This window comes from Myxocyprinus asiaticus, chromosome 17, assembly GCF_019703515.2.
Source record: "Myxocyprinus asiaticus isolate MX2 ecotype Aquarium Trade chromosome 17, UBuf_Myxa_2, whole genome shotgun sequence".
Taxonomy (NCBI): domain Eukaryota; kingdom Metazoa; phylum Chordata; class Actinopteri; order Cypriniformes; family Catostomidae; genus Myxocyprinus; species Myxocyprinus asiaticus.
This window is the reverse complement of record NC_059360.1, coordinates 15,813,754-15,838,729: the sequence shown is the minus strand read 5'-3', so window position 1 is coordinate 15,838,729 and position 24,976 is coordinate 15,813,754. Positions and strand designations below refer to the sequence as shown.

The following is a 24,976-nucleotide window of genomic DNA, read 5'->3' as shown; positions in this document are numbered from 1 at the left end:
GCCTGGTAGGTCCTACCCGAGGGGGGAGGAGTTTCTACAAGCATGGTGACTGGGGGCAGAGGGGCCTCCGCCCAAGGAAGACGCAATTTACCGACAGGGAAATGATTTAGTGGAAGATATATCACATGGGGTCACCTATGGGGAACCAGTGCATATGGAGCACCTACCCCAGTACAGGGCTTAGCTAGCACATGTACTGGGCCACCAGCGAGTTTCTCTGCAAACTCGTCTGCCACAGGGCTAAGGAGGACAATCATCCAGGGATCACAACTGGTGAACACGACTGGGAGTCAAAGGCGCACGTCTTCACCTCATGGGAGGGGAAAGGCGCTATACGCAAGCGGTACACCCGGCCAGCTGTCCCGGAACTTACTTGTTCAGACCTGACAACACACGGGACGAAACTGGCTCAACCCGGAGATTATAGAACCTCGCAAAGGTTTGGGTGTCGCCCAGCCCTCTGCTCTGCAGATGTGTGCCAAAGAGGCGCCACTGGTCAGGGCCCAGGAGGCCGCTACACTCCTAGTACAGTGGGCTCACAGCACCACGGGGGGTGGCATGTCCTGAGCGTGATATGCCATCACAATGGCGTCAATGACCCAGTGGGCGATCCTCTGTTTGGAGACAGCACGCTGTCTACCAAAGCAGACAAAGAGCTGCTCGGAGCTTCTAAAGCTCTGCGTGCGATCCAAATAAATGCGTAAAGCACGCACCGGACACAGCAACGCCAGAGCTGGGTCTGCCTCCTCTTGGGGCAGCACTTGCAGGTTCACCACCTGATCCCTAAACGGGGTCGTGGGAACCTTGGGCACAGCCTGGTTGGGGTCTCAGGATCATGTGAGAGTAGCCCGGACCAAACTCCAGACCTGTTTCGCTGACAGAGAACGCCTGCAGGTCCCCTACCCTCTTGATGGAAGTGAGTGCAGTCAGGAGGGCAGTCTTCAAAGAGAGTGCCTTAAGCTCAGCTGACTCCAGGGGCTTGAAGGGGGCTCCCCGTAGACCCCAGAGGACTACAGAGAGGTCCCATGAGGGGATGAGACGTGGTCTGGAGGGATTCAACCTCCTAGCGCCTCTCAGGAACCTGATGATCAGGTCGTGCTTCCCTAAGGACTTACCGTCCACTGTGTCGTGGTGTGCCGCTATAGCGGCTACGTACACCTTCAAGGTGGTGGGGGACATCCGCCCCTACAGCCTCTCCTGCAGGAAGGAAAGCACCAATCTGACTACGCATCTCTGGGGGTCTTCGCGTCGGGAAAAACACCACTTAGCGAACAGACGCTACTTCAAAGCATACGGGTGCCTCATAGAGCGAGCCCTAGCCTGAGTGATCATGTCCACCACCGCAGGTGGTAGGCCACTTAGGTCTTCCACGTCCTGTCCAAGGGCCAGACGTGGAGATTCCAGAGGTCTGGTTGCAGGTGCCAGATGGTGCCTGAGATAGAAGGTGCTTCCTCAGGGGAATTCGCCGGGGGGGGGGCTGTCGCGAGGAGCGTGAGGTCCGAGAACCACATCTGGGTGGACCAGTAGGGTGCTACTGGGACAACCTGCTCCTCGTCCTCCCTGACCTTACGCAGGGTTTGTGCAAGTAGGCTCACTGGGGGAAACGCATATTTGCGTAGTCCAGGGGAACAGCTGTGTGCCAGCGCATCTATACTGATGGGTGCCTCGGTCAGGGCGTTCCAAAACGGACAGTGGGAGGATTCCCGGGAAGCAAACAGGTCTACCTGTGCTCAACCGAATCGACTCCAGATCAGCTGGACCGCCTAGGGGTGGAGTCTCCACTCTCCCTCTGAGTGTAACCTGTCATGACAGCGCATCTGCTGCGGTGTTGAGGTCGCCCGGAATGTGAGTGGCTCGTAACCACGACACGCCTGGAGACCTGCTCTAAGGGAACCCCTGCCCGTAGAAATGCTAGGTCATTCCAAGGGCTGAAGTGGCGGCGACAGATTGGCGTGACAACCACACGATGTGTACCGCAGTGCCATGCCCATCTCGGGACTCGAGTCTGAAGCCAGTGCTGAAGCGGTCTCATATGCTTCAACCTGAGCAGTGTGGCAACCGCAGAGGATGCCATATTCCCCAGGAGCCTCTGAAAAAGTTTCAGTGGAACCGCTGTCTTCTGTCTGAACCCTTCAAACAGTTCAGCATCGACTGTGCACGCTCGTTCGTGAGGTGTGCCGTCATCGAGACTGAGTCCAACTCCAAGCCAAGAAAAGAGATGCTCTGAACCGGGGAGAGCTTGCTCTTTTCCCAGTTGACCTGAAGCCCTAAACGGCTGAGGTGCCTGAGCACCAGGTCCCTGTGTGTGCACAGTAACTCTTGAGAGTGAGCTAGGATCAGCCAGTCGTCAAGGAAGTTGAGTATGCGGAAGCCCACTTCCCTTAGCAGGGCAAGGGCTGCCTCTGCGACCTTCGTGAAGATGCGAGGGGACAAGGACAGGCCGTCCCTTGAAAGCAAACCGCAGGAAGGGTCTGTGTCAAGGTAAAACCGAGAAGGTCTACCGCTGCGAACCAATCTTGATAAATTGCATTTTTTGTGTCAGCATCTTGAACGGAAGTCTGTGCAAGGCCCGGTTCAGAACTCGCAGGTCCAAGATTGGCCGCAACCCAAAGCCTTTCTTCGGTACAAGGGCTGTAAAACCCTTTCTTCGTCTCGGCTGGAGGGACAGGCTCTATCGTGCCCTTGCGCAGAAGGGTCATGATCTCAGCACGCAAGGTAGCAGTGCTCTCGCCCTTCACCGAGGTGAAGCGGATGCCGCTGAACCTGGGCGGGTGCCTGGCGAACTGAATCGCGTAGCCGAGTCGGACGGTCCGGGTCAGCCATCGCGACGGGTTGGAAAGCACAAGCCACGCGTCCAAACTCCAGGCAAGGGGGACCAAGGGGATAAACACATCGGATGTACCAGTGGGTGGGGCCTCACTGCGGGGCGGAGCCTGAGGCGCCACATTGCTGGGGCTTGAGCCCCGTGGCCGTGCTGAGTCCAAGGACATCGAAGCACTTACCTGGCTCCTGATTCCCACCATAAGATTGGTCGAGGAGGGGGGAGGAAGAACATCATCCCCGCAATCCATCAGAGCCAACCCGGTGTGGGCGTGTTTGTGCCACAGCTGGGCGCGCAGGGGCGGGGGGGTCCGCCGCTGGAGCGCCAAACCTGCGAAAATGGGACAGTGTGTGACAGTCATGATGATGGCCGTGCACACCTGACATGTGACCCAGAGAACAAGGAAACCACTCTTTTGTTGAAGTTTTGGGTACTGCAGCCTCTTGGGCATGTGGCAAAAAATAAAACAAAAGATTCTCCTCCCGGCCCTCCACCGGGGGATGGAGTGGTCTGTCTACCAGCTCCCTAGAAGCGGATCTCCTCGTCCCTGGGTCGCCCGTCTCAGGGGCGCTTCGAAGCCTTCTTAGGGTTCTTGGCGGCCAGCCGTGAGACGGGTGGCGTCTGCTTCCTGCGGTGGGCTCCACACCGGGGCCGGGCCACGGGGACGGGCTGCAGCGGAGCCGGTGTTGTTGTTGCAGGAGGACGCCCTTGGCGACGAGCAGATGGGGTGCGGGGTCTTGAGCCACGCTGGGGCAGGACGTGTTGAATGTACTCCGTCTGCTGCTTCACCACCGAGAACTGCTGGGCAAAGTCCTCGACAGTGTCGCCGAATAGGCCAACCTGGGAGATGGGGGCGTCAAGGAACCGTGCCTTGTCGGCCTCTCTCATCTCGACCAGGTTGAGCCAAAGGTGGTGCTCCTGGACCACCAGGTGGACATCACCTGCCCGTGACACCGCACTGTGACCTTCGTCACCCGGAGAGCGAGGTCGGTCGCTGAGCGCAGTTCCTGCATCAATCCCGGATCAGAACTACCCTCGTGCAGCTCTTTTAGCGCCTTGGCTTGGTGAACTTGCAGGAGAGCCATAGCATGCAGGGCGGAGGCGGCTTGTCCAGCGGCGCCGTAGGCCTTAGCCATCAGGGACGACGTAAACCTACAAGCCCTGGACAGGAGCTTCGGGTGCCCGTGCCAGGTGGCGGCGCTCTGCGGGCACAAGTGCACCACGAGCGCCTTATCCACCTGGGGGATCACCGAATACCCCTTGGCCGCCCCACCATCGAGAGTAGTGAGAGCGGGGGAGCTGAAAGATTGGGATTGGGCAGTAAAAGGTGCCCCCCACGATCTTGTCAGCTCCTCATGCACTTCCGGAAAGAAAGGGACTGGGGCAGGGAGCGGCCGTGAGCAGCACTCTGGGCCCAGGAACCAATCATGGAGCCGCCAGGTTTCAGGGGAGAGTGGAGGGCCCGACGCTCGCAGCTGCCCGGGAAAGCATGTCCGTCATCTCCGCATCGGCCTGAGACTGGGCAACCACACCCGAAGGAGGGAGCCGAGGCGTCCGCGTCAGAGTGGACGAGCCCGCTCTCCGATGCTGCGCTCGATAACTCATTGTCTTCCCGGGCTCTGAATAAGAGGTCGAGCCCGCCGTGAGACGAGCCGGCGGTCTCATCCGAGAGCCCGAACGGGGCAAGTGAGCGTGCTGGGCAATGGGAGGTCCGTGGGGGTTTACCCGACGGAGGTGCTCCCATTGAGGTCCCTAAATCACCCCCAGTGCTAACCGGCACGGCCTCATACCTGTAGGTAGAAGGACCGAGGCGGGGAGCTTCTGGGGTGGCTTGCTTTCTTACGAATGCAAGCCGCGACCGCAACGTTGCCATGGTCATTTTCTCGCAATGAGGACAAGACCCATCCATGAACGATGTCTCCGCGTGGGCAGCACCCAGACACGTAAGACAGCGATCGTGGCCGTCAGAAGTGGAGAGATAATGACCGCAACCAGGAATAACACACAAACTGAAAGGTATCTTTAAAAAGACGTTCCGTGCGTGACGCTCTTTTAGAAAGAAAATATACTCTTTTTAGAATATATTCTTTTTGTTATTCTGCCGAAGCGCCCAGGGGCGTTCTCTGCACTCCATGGGTGCAGAGGGGGAGAAGCCGCTGAAATGCGCCATAAGATCCAGCAGATGAGGTGAATGAACTCGCGGATGAATTCAGCTTCAATGAATAGAACCACTCGGTTCCGAAGAGAAAATCTGAACGAGTGGTTACATACCAGCTCCTTTTATACCCATATGTCTGGGGGAGTGGCATGCAAATTCCACTCGCCAATTCCCATTGGCCTTTTTTCAAAGATCAGAGGTGTTTAGGGCTCCCAAGAGTGACCCCTAGTGTCACTACATCAACACAACGTCGAGTGAGTGACAGATAGAGAACTAAATTAAACCTGGAAATTAACAAAGTTTCAGGGTTTTATTAGTTTTATTACATAAAATGACTAAAAATGTTAGATTGATGATGAAATGAAAGATTCCACACAGTTTGTAGTTCAGTAACTACACTAACTGTAGCTCCACAGTTCAAACATTCCTGTTTTTCAAACAAAATGTTATTCTGATAATATAATTTCTAATAAAAAATAAGCTTTTTTAAATTAGAAAAATGCAAAATAGAAACATTTTCAAGAGTGGACTTTTGAAACGTACAAACAGTGACAAAAATGTACCTAAAAATGAACTGTTTTGATTCAGTTAAAAAATATTATATATTTAGCATAATAAAAATGTTTAACATTACTGAATCAACCTTATTGCATTAGGTTTTACCAAGAGTGGGGAACGTCTGGCCTCAGGGCCATATAAAGCCCCCGAGACTATTTTAACTGGCCCATGATGACCATTTGAGAATTAATATAATAAGCATAAAAATGGGCTTAATTTTGTTAACTGTAAACATTTTTTTTTATTTAATTACATTTTTTAAAAATTATTACAATGTAAAATACTGTATAATAGAAAGTCCCCTTTATTTATTTTTTTCTTAAATTTTTTGTACATTAATTTCAACCCACAATAAGAAATTGCAAGCAACTGTATGACCTGTGAATAATTTTGTAAGTACTTGAATGGCCCTTGATAGGAAAAATTTTCCCCACCCCTGGGTTAGACTAACAAAACAAAATGTAATGTTAGAACAATTATAAATAGTTACAATTAACAATACATACTGTACATACAGTACAAGTGTTAAAAGTCGTTGGGGGTGGGGGGCAATATTTTGTCAGCACAGTGATTAACAAGAAAAATTTAAAATGGCACTTCATGTCAAAAAGGTTGCAGACCCCTGCCTTGTGTAAACTTGGCCAGTGTAATTTATGTGCTTGTTTATGTGTCCCACAGAAAGGCCTAAATCTGCAAAAGGGGAGTCAGTGGTGTACAGACTGAAAGACTGGCCATCAGGGGAGGAATTTTTGGCTCTCATGCCTGCCAGGTACAACTGGCCTTGGAAACATTCAGAGAATTGTCCTCCACAGCTCACCAGGATTTGCATAGAATACAACTTTGTACTACTAATACATCCTGAATTTGAATACACTCTCACCACTATTTGAATACACCTCTACTTAAGCTTGTACCTCAGGAACCCAGTTATTACCATTTCTGTTTTCTTTACTCTGTTCAGATAATATAGTCTGTTAATTTTAGTCTGTAAATTTAACCAGACAAAAAGCTTGTAAATAAAATAAACTTAGCAAAAAAAGAAACGTCCCTTTTTCAGGACACTGGACAATTTCAGGACAATTTTGTAAAAATCCAAATAACTGTACAGATCTTTATTGTAAAGGGATTAAACAATGTTTTCCATGCTTGTTCAATGAACCATAAACAATTAATGAACATGCACCTGTGAAACGGTCGTTAAGACACTAACAGCTTACAGACGGTAGGCAATTAAGGTCACAGTTATAAAAACTTAGGACACTAAAGAGACCTTTCTACTGACTCTGAAAAACACCAAAAGAAAGATGCCCAGGGTCCCTGCTCATCTGCGTGAACGTGCCATAGGCATGCTGCATGGAAGCATGAGGACTGCAGATGTGGCCAGGGCAATAAATTGCAATGTCCGTACTGTGAGACGCCTAAGACAGCACTACAGGGAGACAGGAAGGACAGCTGATCGTCCTCGCAGTGGCAGACCACGTGTAACAACACCTGCACAGGATCAGTACATCCAAATATCACACCTGCGGGACAGGTACAGGATTGTACCAAGAAAGCACAATCTCTCCATCAGTGCTCACACTGTCCGCAATAGGCTGAGAGAGGCTGGACTGAGGGCTTGTAGGCCTGTTGTAAGGCAGGTCCTTACCAGACATCACCGGCAACAACGTCGCCTATGGGCACAAACCCACCTTCGCTGGACCAGACAGGACTGGCAAAAAGTGCTCTTCACTGACAAGTCGCGGTTTTGTCTCACCATGGGGGATGGTCGGACTCGCGTTTATCGTCGAAGGAATGAGCGTTACACCGAGGCCTGTACTCTGGAGCGGGATCTGTTTGGAGGTGGAGGGTCCGTCATGGTCTGGGGCGATGTGTCACAGCATCATCGGACTGAGCTTGTTGTCATTGCAGGCAATCTCATCGCTGTACGTTACAGGGAAGACATCCTCGTCCCTCATGTGGTACCCTTCCTGCAGGCTCATCCTGACATGACCCTCCAGCATGACAATGCCACCAGCCATACTGCTCATACAGGAATGTCAGTGTTCTGCCATGGCCAGCGAAGAGCACGGATCTCAATCCCATTGAGCACGTCTGAAACCTTTTGGATCAGAGGATGAGGGCTAGGGCCATTCCCACCAGAAATGTCTGTGAACTTGCAAGTGCCTTGGTGGAAGAGTGGGGTAACATTTCACAGCAAGAACTGGCAAATCTGGTGCAGTCCATGAGGAGGAGATGTTCAGGGACATATTATTCCATTTCTTTTAGTCACATGTCTGTGAAACTTATTCAGTTTATGTCTTAGTTGTTGAATCTTTTTATGTTCATACAAATATTTACACATGTTAAGTTTGCTGAAAATAAAAGCAGTTGAAATTGAGAGGACATTTCTTTTTTTTTGCTGAGTTTAGAAATAAAACTAATTTGTAAACTAAACAATGAAGTGGGGAAGTTCCTTGCTGGCAACTGCCTGGCATGGCATGTATTGATGCATTAATGTCAGTCTAATCACATACAAATCAATTATACATTTATTATTTTAGAACATAATATAATATATTGTCATCATGACAATAATAAGAGTAATCAACGTTTAACACTGTTAATATTATAATATTATTTACAAATCCTCATAACTCTTAATTTCATAAAACAGCTACATCAGTGACATTACTCTAATGACATATGTATGAAGTTCTGCCTACAGTAGGTTTGACACTGGTATAAAGGAATTGATTGTTTATTGCTTTAACCCATCTCAGATATCATGATGTGATGAATACTTTGCCAGTACCGGACTACACAGACCCAGAGGCTCAACTGAACCTGGTCTCACACCTGCCCTCCTTCTTCATTCGACCTGACCTCGGTCCTCGCCTCTGCTGTGCCCACGGTATTATTTCTTCCCTGTAGTCACTGATAGTGCTGTTGTTGTCTTTGCTATGCAATGGACCTTATATTCTTGTATTTGTGCAGGTGTGACTGCATGCCCAGAGCAGGACTTCGGGACCAGTAATCTGCATGTTGAAATCTCTGACACCATGAGTATCCTTGTATATGTTGGGATAGCCAAAGGAAATGGGACCCCATCAAAAACAGGTTCATTTGAATAAACATGAGTTTGTGAGGTGAAATCACATTGAAGTTTTGCTCAAAAATATTGATTTTGCCCTAGTAAGTTGCATAGTTCATTATATAAAGGTCCACTCAGTAATTTTTTTTTTACATTTACACCTAGGGTCATGTATTCAAACACAATAGTTTTTAGTTACTGATGGCATTGTAGAAGTTCATTATTCACATTCAGCCAGGATACATTTTACATATACATTTACATTTATGCATGTGGCAGACACTTTTATCCAAAGCGACTTACAGTGCATTCAAGCTACACATTTTTTTTTTATCAGTTTGTTAATTGTCTATTTTAATCCATGAGTGAAAGTGTTCAATAACAGGGCTGTTAATGTAGTATTCGGTTGATCATAACATGGCAGCCCCCATGAGGATACCCTCTCTATGTAGAATAAAACAGCTTTTATAAGGTTACTGATATGACTGCAGTCTTCATCTCATGTGTGCTCATGATTTTATAAATTTGTTTCAAAATTACTATTAATTTCTTTAGGAGTGGAACCTTTTTAATTAGGAAAAAATAAATGAGTGCACATTTAATAGTAAACAGAATTGTTATATAATGGGGGCAGTTTTCAATGCAAAAATATCTTGAATTTGGAGTTCAAAAATAATAAAACTGCGTTTTGAAGTGAGTGGTGCAAATCACAATAACTACACATTTAGCAAAAATTTAGTTATGACCAAAAGAAGGTCTCTTAGATCATGATCTGTCCTGTGACAGATGGATTTGGCTCAACTTAAGTTCAGATTTGGAGCAAATGGAGCGTAAACATTGTAGTAATTACAAAATCCAAAACCAAAAATGTTGATGCCATTTATGTCCCTTTTTGTGTTGGTGTAATTACTGCATTTTTGACCTTTGTAAAGCAGAATAGTTGCACATCAATACAAAAACGTTCCTAGACTTCCAGTGATATAATCTCTACCATGATGTCTATTTTAAAGCTGTTCAAATGTTGAGTAATGAAAAAAAAAAAACTTTTATTTACCAGACTTGTCCCTCAGGCTTGCATGTTTACAGAGTCTCACGAATTCCTGAAATAAAAACTTTATTGGTGTTCTTTAAAATGCCACCATAACCTTTAAATTAATTTTGTGAGCCGTAACGGATGTGTATGACTGCATTAATCTGGTTATTAAACCCTTTGTGTGTTAGGTGTATTGAAGCTCTTGGAGAGAGAAGCTCTAGATGAAAGTGTAAAGAAAAGACTGAGAGACCCTAATGAGACTCCAGGTGCTCTGTGGCACATCTACATGAGTAAAGACCTGCCAACAATCCAGGAGTTTTTACAAAAGGTACCACACACTGTTTGATAATGCATAGCTTATCTGCTTACTGTATGTGTAAATGAGGAGTTGTCCGACCTAAAACAGGCAATGTAAGGTGTGCCGCAAGGCTCGGTCTTGGGCCCTTTGTTGTTGCATGACTACTACTTATTGAAAAGTCATCCAGAAAAGTAGTCAACCAGTGGTTAGGTCAAACTTTACCTTGTGTAAATGACTTACCATACAGCATGCAGCACCACTGGTCTTTGCTGGTGTGTGGAATGTGTTTGTGAGTGGAGAGAATGTCTGTGCAAATTAGATATTGCTTATGAGAAACAAAGGCATGCATAGAACATTTGCTATGTTCATGCTGCTAGCATTGTCATAAACAGTGCAAAAGACAGTAATGTCCTACTTGCTTATAGTTTCTATCAGCCTTATGCCGGAGGGCAAAATTTTAACTTGAACACTTTAAATGTCTGGAATGCAGTTTGCTCATAACTTTCCGAGTTCACTTTATTTTCACTTTTGCATAACTCAAAATATATTTGCACACAGATACACATTTTGCAGGCAAAGGAATTTTCTCCTGTTGTAATAAATAGAGGCGTCATGCCCATTGCCCCCACAGATTTTTCAGCCAAGGGGATTTTTAATGTATTATTTGAACCAAAGACGTATCTGTACCTTTGATAATTTAACTGAATGATTATAGCATGTGAAAAAGAATGTCTGTGGCAGAAATCTTTATTTACATGTCTAAATTTAGTCAGTCCAGTCGAGTCACGTTATCCTGTAGGCGGCATCCCTTGAGTGCTTCTGAGATCGCATTCACGGGGAAGGTCAAGCACCCAAGGGAAAGTGCAGTATTATGGTAATAAAAGCTAGTTCATTGCATAAACTTCAGTGCAGTTAACATTTGACGACTATGCCTGATCTCTGTGGAACAGTCAATCAGTTTTTTTTTCATAATCTTGTATAGATTATGTATCTGTTCTTGTTTGATTGGTCGCTGCTCATTTCCTTTGGTGCTAAAATGTGTTTGACATGTTTTGTGTCGTCTTTACACCCTTTTCTTTATGTTTTAAGAAAGCAGCGGGTTATTATCTTATTGTCTCAGTCATTTCAGTGTGACTTCTCAATGTTATTGAGCTGAAGCAGTTGCGTGCATCGTTACATTTGTGCTGGTGGGTTTCATACCGTCTTTCATGTCATACATGGAAAATGAATGCCCAAAAGAGATTGCAAGATAGTAATGTGCGTTATCTATTTTTCAAATAAAATAGGTGCATGATGCCCCTGAGAACAAGCATATACCTTATGCACTGACTAGAGGCACAGCTAATCAACTAGTTCAGTAGCTGGTACAAGCCAAACTGTATATGCTCAATTTAGATGATATCTTTAGGAAACATGGCATTAGCTTTCACTTTTATGCGGATGACACACAGCTCTATATTCCCTCCAGACCAAGTGAAATTAGTTCACTGAACACTTGAGTCATATTTCTGGTTTAATAGAGACACCCTATCAATACAGTGATAACGTTTGCACTTCTCTGTGTGTGTGTGTAGGTCGCTGCTGAGCAGGCTGAGGCAGATCCAGAGGCAGACTCAGACTCAGAGTGGGACAACGATGCAGACCCCCTCCGTGAGGGCAGCTGGTATCTGAGCCCCAGGCTGAGACGGAGGTTGCAGGAGGAACATGGTGTGGAGAGCCGCACACTCCTCCAGTTCTATGGAGATGCTGTTATCATCCCTGCTGGAGCTCTGCACCAGGTAAACTTCATATTACCAGCTCCATCCTCCTGAAGCAATCTGACTTGAGTTCTTGGGAAGGATTGCTAGTTTCTTTAAACTGTCTGTTTAAAGTCAGATATGTGTATAATGACATTCACTCCTGCAGGGGCTCAGTATTTCATGCTATGTTTTTAGGTGATGAATCTGCACAGTTGCATCCAAGTGAATGTGGATTTTGTGTCCCCTGAACATGCGCACAACTCCTATTACCTAACCCAAGAGCTCCGCCCTCTCAAAGAACAAGTGAACTATGAGGACAAACTCCAGGTGCCTTTCTATATTGCTGGATTGTTTTTTTTTTAACCTTGGACACTCCATCAAGCTCTGATTCTTGAACACTTAAATGAATCTATACATGAGGTTATAACTAGTGGTTGGCCATATAATGCTTTATAAATCATAATATATATATACAGGTGCATCTCAGTAAATTAGAATGTTGTGGAAAAGTTCATTTATTTCAGTAATTCAACTCAAATTGTGAAACTCGTGTATTAAATAAATTCAGTGCACACAGACTGAAGTAGTTTAAGTCTTTGGTTCTTTTAATTGTGATGATTTTGGCTCACATTTAACAAAAACCCACCAATTCACTATCTCAAAAAATTAGAATATGGTGACATGCCAATCAGCTAATCAACTCAAAACACCTGCAAAGGTTTCCTGAGCCTTCAAAATGGTCTCTCAGTTTGGTTCACTAGGCTACACAGTCATGGGGAAGACTGCTGATCTGACAGTTGTCCAGAAGACAGTCATTGACACCCTTCACGAGGAGGGTAAGCCACAAACATTCATTGCCAAAGAAGCTGGCTGTTCACAGAGTGCTGTATCTGAGCATGTTAACAGAAAGTTGAGTGGAAGGAAAAAGTGTGGAAGAAAAAGATGCACAACCAACCAAGAGAACCGCAGCCTTATGATTGTCAAGCAAAATCGATTCAAGAATTTGGGTGAACTTCACAAGGAATGGACTGAGGCTGGGGTCAAGGCATCAAGAGCCACCACACACAGACATGTCAAGGAATTTGGCTACAGTTGTCGTATTCCTCTTGTTAAGCCACTCCTGAACCACAGACAACGTCAGAGGCGTCTTACCTGGGCTAAGGAGAAGAAGAACTGGACTGTTGCCCAGTGGTCCAAAGTCCTCTTTTCAGATGAGAGCAAGTTTTGTATTTCATTTGGAAACCAAGGTCCTAGAGTCTGGAGGAAGGGTGGAGAAGCTCATAGCCCAAGTTGCTTGAAGTCCAGTGTTAAGTTTCCACAGTCTGTGATGATTTGGGGTGCAATGTCATCTGCTGGTGTTGGTCCATTGTGTTTTTTGAAAACATTTTTGGAGCACTTCATGCTTCCTTCTGCTAACCAGCTTTTTAAAGATGCTGATTTCATTTCCCAGCAGGATTTGGCACCTGCCCACACTGCCAAAAGCACCAAAAGTTGGTTAAATGACCATGGTGTTGGTGTGCTTGACTGGCCAGCAAACTCACCAGACCTGAACCCCATAGAGAATCTATGGGGTATTGTCAAGAGGAAAATGAGAAACGAGACCAAAAAATGCAGATGAGCTGAAGGCCACTGTCAAAGAAACCTGGACTTCCATACCACCTCAGCAGTGCCACAAACTGATCACCTCCATGCCACACCGAATTGAGGCAGTAATTAAAGCAAAAGGAGCCCCTACCAAGTATTGAGTACATATACAGTAAATAAACTTTCCAGAAGGCCAACAATTCACTAAAAATGTTTTTTTTATTGGTCTTATGATGTATTCTAATTTTTTGAGATAGTGAATTGGTGGGTTTTTGTTAAATGTGAGCCAAAATCATCACAATTAAAAGAACCAAAGACTTAAACTACTTCAGTCTGTGTGCATTGAATTTATTTAATACACGAGTTTCACAGTTTGAGTTGAATTACTGAAATGAACTTTTACACAACATTCTAATTTATTGAGATGCACCTGTATATCACATCGATATACTGTATACTGTGTAACAGTTTACATTAACAATTTAATTAAGATTTGGACAAGCAATAAAAAAGGAAAAACATTGAAAATCATATAAATATATATATATACAGGGTTGGGAGGGTTACTTTTGAAATGTATTCCACTACAGATTACAGAATACATGCTGTAAAATGTAATTTGTAACGTATTCCGTTAGATTACTCAAGGTTAGTAATGTATTCTAAATACTTTGGATTATTAGTGCTGCCAGCTGATTAAAATTTGTAATCACATTTAATCGCATACATTTTTGTAGTTAATCACAATTAATCACAGATTTTGAAAGTGCTAACATTTGACTCTATATATGCTTATTTTCCTGTCAAAATGCATTTATATCTTCTTAGGAAAAAAAACAATATGTAACAATATAATGCTTTATTTAAAAAAAAAATCTAAACAAAGCCTTTCACTGTATAAAGATAGAAATGTACTAAAATGGCACCAATTCATGTGGGAGTTTGACTAATTGAAAGAAGTAGTCTCACCATAGGCTGCATTTTCATTGCAATGGACATTAAATCTCTTAAACTCTCATCCTCCACATTATTAATCACCTGGCAGACTGTGGCTATCTGTTTTGTTACAGCAATCAAGAGGCAAATAGATACAAGTAAAGTCTGATTCCACAACATTGGTCTAACCCTTTGGTCCCTATCAATTGTTTAGGTGAAGAACATCTTTTACCACTCTGTGAAAGATGTTGTGGCCACACTGAGAAAGCATTTGAAGGAGAAAAACACAGAGGAGGTGAAAGAGGAGGAGTCCTGACAATGCCCTTTCTTCTCCTCAGTCCAAACACTTGGAGCATAAATACAATCTGAAGATTCTCCAGGCAGCAACCTTGGAGACAATGACCTCTCATATGGATCTCTGCAAGGCTCTGTCACTTCCTCTATGATGTCACTGTCTTCTCTTTGATTTTACTATCTTTGTTTCTACTTCCCCATTGTGTCTTCCTGCTTTGACAGGAAGTGAGGTAAGGGGTGGAGGTACGAAAAACAGAGAGATGAAAGTAGTACACTGTGCTCTCAAACCAGGTGCAATGAGCTTCAAAGTCAACACTTCCAAGTGCAAGGAGTTAAGCAAAAAACATTGGAAAGAACAACACTGGTAAATACACTTTTTTTCTGAAGGAGAAAATGATTTGAAAGTGCGAAAGTGACATTTTCTTTATCAGTAGTTCTTACGCTGCAAAGTGTTTGCCACGACGTCATGCTGTGTTTTGGACAGTAAGAAAGATCAGCGATTCCAACACAATCAGAGCAGCATTCCATCATGCCAGCAGCTGCCAAACTGACAAGTTTTATTATGTTTAAAGGCAACATTAAATTATTTACAGTTTGGCAAGTATTCACTGGGCAGAGGGAGAATTTTAGAGAAATTGCTGTTTTCTGTGTTTGTTTGAAGAAAAAAATCTTGTGAATTTTTCACCTTGTGAAGATGTAAATAGCAGAATATACATACAGTATATATATATATATATATACAGTATATATATATATATATATATGTATATATAAATTATGATTTTCTATAACATGATGTGCTTTATTTGCTGTTTGTGTTGTTTGCTACTGTATGTACATTGAAGTTAAAGAGATGTTTTACATTTTCCATTAAAAATGGATTAATCAAAAAAAAAGGTCTATTATGACTCTGTTTGCATGCTTCATTAACCTAAAATAACAACAACAACAACAACATTTTTTCAAATTATTCAGTCAGTTCTCTTAATAAAATATGTTTTTATTTAAAAGTCCAATTCACTTCACTCTCTTGACTTACACGTACACTTTAACTGAGTAGAATGTCCATGAAGTTCTTAAGCCAAATGCTGTTCAGTACAGTAGTGTAGTCTTGTGCTAATGCAAACATACATTATATGCCCACCTATTTTCCTGAGGATTTGGCATATGCCCACCTAAAATGAATAATGATACGTAACCAAGGCCACCAGAACAACCAGCTGGCTTTTGATCTGTAACTTCTCAAACTATACCACATTGCCTTTGAGTGAATTGTGATTTTTGTATTTATTTTAAAAGTTCACAGAGATCTATCTGTCTGTCTGTCCGTCTCTTACATTCATTGTTCATATACATGTTTTGCCTTAAAAAAAAAAACGTAAAGATTTAATTTTCTGCGAAAATTATGAAAATGGCAAAATATTGAACATTAATGTGAATTCTGCTGATTTAAATTTAAGAAAAAGTTTTGTTTAAATTGCGAAAATGACTTGTAATAGCCTTTAGAAGCATTAGTAAGAATGGTTTGACGAGTTTACTTATAGATAAATAATTTCAAGCTTGCAAATTACAGAAAAAAACTAGGAAGCTAGTTACTAATTTAACCCAATGGCAAGCAATTTGGAGCAATGCTGGGGATTTGTTTCAAAAATGATTTTCAGCATTCACTATATGGAATATTCTCTAATCTCAATAAAATGTAAATTAACTAACAATACTTTGTCTGTCTGTCTGTATCTATCCCTCTCTCTCTCTCTCTCTCTCTCTCTCTTTCTCTCAATTCAATTCAAGTTGCTTTATTGGCATCACAAAAGTACATTTTGTATTGCCAAAGCATTAAAACAACAGAGAAAATAGTTTAGAACAGTTGAACAATTTAATTAGGATTTGGACAAGCAATATAAAAGGAAAAACATTGAAAATCATATATATATATATATATATATATTCTCTCTCTCATTTATATATATGTATTATGTTTGTATATATACTGTATCTTGAGATGTGTTTTTCTAAGTGACAACAAATATAACATGAGTAAATAAAATAGCAAAAACATAAAACAATAAACAGTACACATCAATCTACATAATTTATTCATGCTGCGGTGAACTATTAGGAGTTCATAAAAAGACCCAAGCATATTCAGAGCAAATAACCTGCAAAACAACGCAATTAACCTATCTGCAAAGATTTGCTTGTGATGAGGTTTTTCCTTATTTATTATTACCTTATTATTTAGTACTACTTATTATTACATTAGTTATATTTTATTAGATAGGCCTATTACTTCTGTTTGTGTATTTTTAATATATTTCTGAGGTGTTTCTAGGCCCTAATTAAAATATTTAGGCCTATTGTATACTGTTATACTATTAATTTTTTTTCCAACATTGCTGTACCTGATTGTCAATAATGTTTTACTTATATTGACTTTTGCACATATTTCTGCCCTGCTTTGTTTATATTAATGCACATTTACATATTGTTATGAAATTTCAAGCATTGTCAGCAGTGTCCTGCAGCAATGTAAAACCATTTTAAAATGCATGTTTCTAATCCTAATAATAATTTTTAGCCTATACTTGTAGTTTCTATGACCTCATTAAGAGGCACTTTTTTTTCTTCTTTTAATTCACTTGTCATGACTCATGACTTTTTAAGTGAACTGCAAAAACTTGTAAAGGTGATTAAAATGGTGATCTCAAAGCAATGTTGACTGCTAGTCATAGTTCCTAAAATACACCTTTCATTTATACAGTATTTTAACCTAAAATCTTGATGCTGGAAAAAAAATAGCTTATGGTAATATGAACATGTTATTTGAAAACTAACAAGCTATAGTGTGCTCATTTTCTTTAGTGCTTTTTCTTAGAAAGAGACACTAATCATGTTTGCAGTGGTTCTATGGACGTTTAATGTTATGAAAACTTTATACCAGTGGGGCCCATATTGTTATGATCTCTCCCCACAAATTGCTGGTCATGCGTGTGTGTCAGATTAGTTAATATGAAGACAGAGTTTAGTGTTGTTGTTTGCGCTCTTTACAAGTTTTCATGTAAAAACTTTGTCTAATAAAATTAGTTTTTGGTTGCTTTTCCAAAAAAACTTTCAGAATTTAGAGAGAATAGAGTAAAACAGTCCAGATTTTAGTCCTTTTTTACTATCAGTCTCCACTGTCCTGTTCTTTATTTTTTTTTTTTTTCATTTTTTCCACTTGTCTCTATCTCGCATTTTGACTGCGTGCATTCGTTTTCTCCTCTGTTCTCCTCTGGATTATTGCATCAGTCTCAAACATCTGCTGATCAGGAACCAACACAACAACAACAAACAATTGCGTGAGGGATTCACATCGATCTGAAACCCTCGCCGCTCAAGAACAACCATAACAACAACAACAAACAATTGCGGTAAGTCATGGCATCCACTCATATTATTGCTTCCTGCATTACATGCCACATTTTGACTATAGCTTCTTCCATCAGCAGTGAGGGATTCACATGTGATAAATGTAAGGAATTAGTCAGGCTGACGGAGAAGGTTAATGAGTTAGAGACACGCATCCGAATGCTAATGGAGGTCAGTGAGAAAGAGAAGCCGGTAGATACTGTTTCGAATGCAGGTAGAATATAGTGTAACACACACACTTTGGTTCTGGCTGTAGAGCCCCTGCAGCAGGGCGTTTGGGTGACGTCTCGGCAGCATACTTGCTCAGCAAAGCGACACCACTCTTCTGTTCCTGTTAGGGTTTCCAATCGATTCTCCCCACTCAGTGAAGCACCCACTGAGAATCATGTTGAAAAAGCCCTTGTTATTGGTGACTCTATTGTAAGGAACGTGGAAATAGAGACTCCAGCCACTATTGTTAAATGCATTTCGGGGGCTCGAGCATCTGACATCAGATCAAATTTACAAGTGCTAACTAATGCTAAACGTAGATTTTCTAAAATTGTTATTTATGTCAGCACTAATGATGTCCGACTTCGCCATGTCAAAGAGGTGTGTGAACTTGCAAAAACTATGTCAGACACTGTAATATGCTCTGGCCCCCTCCCTGCTCATCGTGGTGATGAGGTTTATAGTATATTAGTGTCACTGAATGGCTGGATGTCTGAGTGGTGTCTGGAGAATAGCATAGAATTTATAAACAATTGCAAGAGTTTTTGGGGGTAGACCTGACCTGCTAAAGAGAGACGGACTCCATCCCTCCAGGGAAGGTGCCGCTCTCCTCTCTAGTCTTAATAATGATAGTATTTGACTGATTGGGGCCCAGGTCAGGAAGCAGACAAACTGGTTAATCCGAACTTCTGCTAGCTGCTTTGAAATGTCACACAGGTCACATAAACTACAACACATAGAGACTGTATCACCTAGATATCACATAGAGACTGTGTCTGTTCGCCAAACTACCAAACACAAAACTCTCACTAAATAATTTAGAAAAAAAGTTTATTAAGTTCAAACATAAAAAAAAAAAAATAAAAAAAAAAACACACAATTTGAAGATAAGCATCATATAAAGGTAGGGCTACTAAACATTAGATCTCTTTCAACCAAAGCACTAATTGTAAAATAAATTATTACAGATCATAGTTTGGATGCACTCTACTTGACTGAAACCTGGCTTAAACCAGATGAATATATTAATTTAAATGAATCTACTCCCCCAGGTTAAAGTTATTAACATGAGCCTCGTCTGAAGGGTCGAGGAGGAGGTGTTACTACAATTTACAGTGATGTTTTTGGTGTTATTCAGAGGACAGGATATAAGTTTAAGTCTTTTGAACTAATAATGCTTAATGTGACACCGTCAGATACAAATAAAGAATCTCTGTCGTCTTTCGCCCTTGCTACAGTATATAGATTACCCGGGCCGTATTCTGATTTCCTTGGTGAATTTTAAAATTTACTATCATATTTCATTAGTTTCTGTGGATAGAGCTTTAATTGTTGGTGACTTCAACATTCACATAGATAATGAAAATGACACATTGGGATCAGCATTTATCGATATTCTCAACTCGCTTGGAGTCAGACAAAATGTGACAGGACCAACTCATTGCCGTAATCATATGCTGGATTTAATTCTGTCATATGGAGTTGATGTTGATACTATAGAAATTCTGCCACAGAGCAATGACATCTCAGATCATTACCTCATCTCTTGTTTGCTGCAATCAGCTAATGTTACTCAATCTACACCACGCTATCGTTCAGGTAGAACTATTCTTTCAAACCCTAAAGATAGCTTCACTAATAATCTTCCAGATCTATCTTATACACTCAGTAAACCCCAAAGTCTAGAAGAACTTGATGAAATAACAGAAAATATAAATACAGTCTTCTCTAGCACTCTTGATAGTGTCGCCCCCCTTCGATTAAAGAAAATTAAAGAAAAAAGCCCCGCACCATGGTACAATGATCACACTCATTCTCTCAGAATCAGAATGAGCTTTATTGCCAAGTATGCTTACACATACAAGGAATTTGTCTTGGTGACAGGAGCTTCCAGTGTACAACAATACAAAAACAACACAAAAACAATACAAAAACAGCAGCAAGACATAGATAATAATAAAAAATAAAAAATAACTATACACATACGTACAGACACACACATACATACATACATACACACATACACATGGGTAGTGCAAATTTAATACAATCTGTTATGTACAGTGCAAATACAAATCTGTTTTGTACAGCGCAAATGTTTATTTTTGTTTTTTTGTTTTTTGTTTTGTTTTTTGGTTTTTTGCAGCTCACAAAATGGAGCGCAAGTGGAAGAATACAAAAAAAATTATTTGTTTTTCGCGGTGCATGTAAGGATAGTGTCTGTAGCTACAGAAAGGCATTAAAAGCTGCCAGGTCAGCATATTTTAGCAAACTCATAAAAAATAACCACAACCATCCTAGGTGTTTATTCAGTACTGTGGCTGAATTGATTAGGAATAAAACCTCAACTGAACCAGATATTCTGTCGCAGCACAATAGTAATTACTTCATGAATTTCTTTACTGATAAAATTGAAATCATCAGAAATAAAATTGGAATTATACCATCATTTGTCACAGTACCTCAGAAAACAGTGTCTCATCATTTTCCTCATGAGCAACTTCAATCCTTTGCTGTCATAGGTTCATGAAGAGCCAACAAAACTTATCAAAACATCAAAAGCCACAACATGTATGATAGATCCAATACCAACTAAGCTTTTAAAAGAGATATTACCTGTAATCTCATAACCTCTTCTTTTTTTTTGGGGGGGGGGGGGGGGGGGGGTATTTTCTCCCCAATTTGGAATACCCAATTCCCAATGCGCTCTAGGTCCCCGTGGTGGCGTAGTGACTCACCTCAATCTGGGTGGCGGAGGACGAATCTCAGTTGCCTCCGCGTCTGAGACCATCAATCCACGCATTTTATCACGTGGCTTGTTGAGCACGGAGACATAGCGCGTGTGCAGGCTTCATGCTATTCTCCACTGAGAGTGAGAACCACATTATAGTGACTATGAGGAGGTTACCCCATGTGACTCTACCCTCCCTAGCAACCTGGCCAATTTGGTTGCTTAGGAGACCTGGCTGGAGTCACTCAGCACACCCTGGATTCAAACTCATGTACTCCAGGGGTGGTAGTCAGTGTCTTTACTCACTGAGCTACACAAACACCCCCATAACCTCTTTTTAATATGGTTAACTCCTTGCTGTCCTTAGGACATGTCACAAGGAACTTTAAAATGGCAGTTATCAAACCGCTTATTAAGAAGCCACAGATTGATCGTGGAGAATTGGCTAATTACAGACCGATTTCAAATCTCCTATTCATGTCGATGTGGCAGTGGGTGCGTGGTCAAGCGTCCATCCGGAGAGAGAGAAAGCGGTAAGGGCGCTTGCACCTGAGCTAGATTATGTGTAACACCTGTCTCTAATTCCAGTGAGCATGGGGAGAGTGGCATATAAGCAGCCACGCCACCAGCAGAGAGGGAGAGAGAGTCTGGCACAAGGAAGGCCACAGTGCTCCTGAAGCTGTTGCTTTCATTCTATTGTATTTGTTAAGCTGATGTGTTTAAGTAACTACGTGCCTGTAAAAGCTAATGTGTTTAAGTGACTACATGCCTGTGAAGCTGATGAGTTTGTGAAGTTGAAAAGCACTTTAGTGGCCAATTAAAAGTCTTACCTGAGCCTGGAAAAACCTGCTTCCCTGTTTTCTCCTTCCCTTCTGCTGTGAAGTTTGTTACAGTCAAAAATACTAGAAAAGGTAGTGTCCTCCCAACTATGGTAATTTCTACAGAGAAATTGTATATATGAACAATTTCAGTCAGGATTTAGGCCCCATCACAGTACAGAGACTGCACTTATCAGAGTTACAAATGACTTGCTCTTATCATCTGATCGCAGCTGCATTTCTCTTCTCGTGCTTTTAGATCTTAGTGCTGCCTTCGACACGATAGATCACGACATTCTCTTGAATAGGCTGGAGAATTATATTGCCATTTGTGGACTTGCATTAGCATGGTTTAGGTCCTGTTTAGCAGACCGCCACCACTTTGTCTGTGTAAATGAGGAAATGTCAAATCAAACAAAAGAATGGAGTGCCACAGGGATCAGTTTTAGGGCCTCTGCTTTTCTCCTTATATATGCTTCCCCTGGGAGATATTATCAGGAATCGTGGAATAAGTTTCCACTGGTATGCCGACGATACCCAACTTTATATTTCTTTGTATCAGTGTATCTATGAAATCAAACATAGGATGGCCAGAAATTTCCTTCAACACAATTCTGACAAAACAGAGGTACTAATTATTGGACCAAAATAAATATAATTTGACTCTCGATGGATGTACTGTTATATCGTCTTCTACAGCGAAGAACTTAGGAGTTATATTTGATACCAATCTGTCCTTTGAAAATCAATTTTCCAGTGTTTGTAGAACAGCATTCTTCCACCTCAGAAATATTGCTAAGTTACGACACATGCTCTCTGTTGCTGATGCCGAAAAATTAATTAATGTGTTCATGACCTCAAGACTAGATTATTGTAATGCATTACTGGGAGAATGTCCTGCAAGTTCAATAAATAAACTTCATTTGGTTCAAAATGCAGCAGCCAGAGTACTGACTAGAACCAAGAAATATGATCATATTAGCCCCATTTTATCTTCGTTACATTGGCTACCTGTTAAATTTTTTATTAATTTTAAAATTCTGTTAACTACATACAAAGCTTTGAATGGTCTAGCTCCACAGTACTTAAGTGACCTTCTACCACGCTATATTCCATCACGTTCATTATGATCGCAAAATTCTGGCCTGTTAATAGTTCCTAATATCAAAATCCACAAAAGGAGGTAGATCCTTTTCATATTTGGCTCCTAAACTATGGAATAGTCTTCCTAACACTGTTCGGGATGCAGACACACTCACTCAGTTTCAGTCTAGACGAAAGACTCATCTATTTAGCCAGGCATACACCTAATTTATCCATCAACTCACAATTAGGCTGCTTTAGTTAGGTCTGCCGGAACCAGAAACATTTATCATGGTCTATAACTGCAACAAATTTAATGGCATCTACACTAATATTATTCTGTTTGTTTTCCTGTCTCAACCTCAAGATTCATATCCCGAGTTTACCAGAGCTGGTCAGATCCAGCTCCGTTCCTGCTTGGTATCGGACTCCACTGCTACGTGTCTCTGAGTGATGATGACTAAATGCAGCCAGTGCCAGCCAGACATCACTTCAGTCTATTAAAATGGACTTCAGAGGATGAACTGATGCCAGTTCTAACTGTAAGACATGGGATACTTCATATGCCACTGCCTGAACCTTGGATTAAGGATAGACCTCACTGAAATGACCTGCTGGTTGAACTGCGATGCTCCTCATTGATCTCTGCTTGCATCACCTTGGTCTAATGATGGACTACACTCTTAAAATGGAATACATAGACTTTCAATTAATTGCCAACAAAAGCCTTCATCAGCCAACTAACAAAGGACATCTATGTGAACTTCTGCAGTTAATCCAGGATGAACTTCAAAGACATTAATCTTACAGTTCAAACAAAAAAATTTTTTTTTTTTCTTTTTTAAAAACACTGGACCTTAATGCTTGCTTAGTTTACTAATCCTAAACCATGGCCTGCACTGCCCATAAATAACTAATATTGGCATTATATTCATGTTGTTTAGCCAGAGGGGAACTGGGCCCCCACAGTGAGCCTGGTTTCTCCCAAAGTTATTTTTCTCCATTAACCAACATCTTCTGCAGTTTTGTGTTCCTTGCCACAGTCGCCTTTGGCTTGCTCACCGGTTTTCTAAATACAATTATTATTTACTTATTTATTTTTCTACACAATTTACAATCATATTTAATCAAACTACACAATAATCACTCAAAGACTTTATAGTTATTACAGTTTCATTTTCTGTAAAGCTGCTTTGAAACGATGTGTGTTGTGAAAAGTGCTATACAAATAAAAATGACTTGACGTACATATCGCCACCTACTGGACTGAGAGGAGAATTTATAGTAAAAAAGGACTTAATACTTAAACTTTGTTTCTTACACCTATCATATCGCTTCTGAAGACATGGATTAAACCACTGGAGACTTTTATGATGCCTTTATGTGCTTTTTGGACCTTCAAAGTTCTGGCCACCATTCACTTGCATTGTATGGACTTGCAGAGCTGAGATATTCTTCAAAAAATCTTAGTTTGTGTTCTGCAGATGAAAAAAAAAGTCATACACATCTGGGATGGAATGAGGCAATGATTAGAGAATTTTCATTTTTGGGTGAACTATCCCTTTAATTATGACATAACAATTATTAACATTTTAACCATTTTTAAAAAAATATATTTTCTTACTTAACAAGTCATGTATTTGAACACTACAGGTACTTTTAAACTTGGGGGAAAAAAGTAACATAATTTAACAGCTCTTGTCAAAGGCACATCCCAAGGGACAGAGAAGACTATTGAAATGGAGTCATGCCCATCTTGTCATCACAAACATGTTGCCTTACCTGTTCATTCTGTGTTAATGATAGGGCATCTTTCAAAAGCTCTGAGCAAGCAGAGAGACAAAGACACATTCATTATTTATTTATTTATTTTACTGTCATGTAAACATGGTGTTACAACTTTACCTAATTAAAATAATCCATACTTAAAAAAATGTTGGGCATGACCTTGGGCACAAGGCTAGTGGATAAAATGAATGTACCATCAACTCTGGCATAGCTATATCATGCCATGGCTGTATACCAATATATATTAAACTTTTCTAAGTTTAGGTTGAGACAACACAATGCAATTTATTAACTCTTAAAGATGTTCTTTTTCTAAAAGAATGTTTTAAATCTGACAGAATTTTACATTAAAATCCACCTTTTCGAAATGGGAAGTGCCCATGGCCAGACTACTTTACAGGTGCATCTCAATAAATTAGAATGTCGTGGAAAAGTTCATTTATT

General features: G+C 41.6%; 1 protein-coding gene across 1 annotated transcript in view; it reads left to right on the top strand.

Moving 5' to 3' along the window:
* The window catches only part of LOC127454852 (probable JmjC domain-containing histone demethylation protein 2C), a 102,242-nt gene extending 85,252 nt beyond the window's left edge, over nucleotides 1–16,990 (top strand). The window contains exons 21-27 of the mRNA XM_051722320.1: nucleotides 6,216–6,306; nucleotides 8,300–8,430; nucleotides 8,514–8,636; nucleotides 9,832–9,971; nucleotides 11,516–11,719; nucleotides 11,876–12,007; nucleotides 14,415–16,990. Of these exons, the coding sequence (XP_051578280.1) occupies nucleotides 6,216–6,306; nucleotides 8,300–8,430; nucleotides 8,514–8,636; nucleotides 9,832–9,971; nucleotides 11,516–11,719; nucleotides 11,876–12,007; nucleotides 14,415–14,516 (923 nt within the window). The 3' untranslated portion in view covers nucleotides 14,517–16,990. The remainder of the gene's footprint in view (nucleotides 1–6,215; nucleotides 6,307–8,299; nucleotides 8,431–8,513; nucleotides 8,637–9,831; nucleotides 9,972–11,515; nucleotides 11,720–11,875; nucleotides 12,008–14,414) is intronic.
* Nucleotides 16,991–24,976: the final 7,986 nt, after the last annotated feature.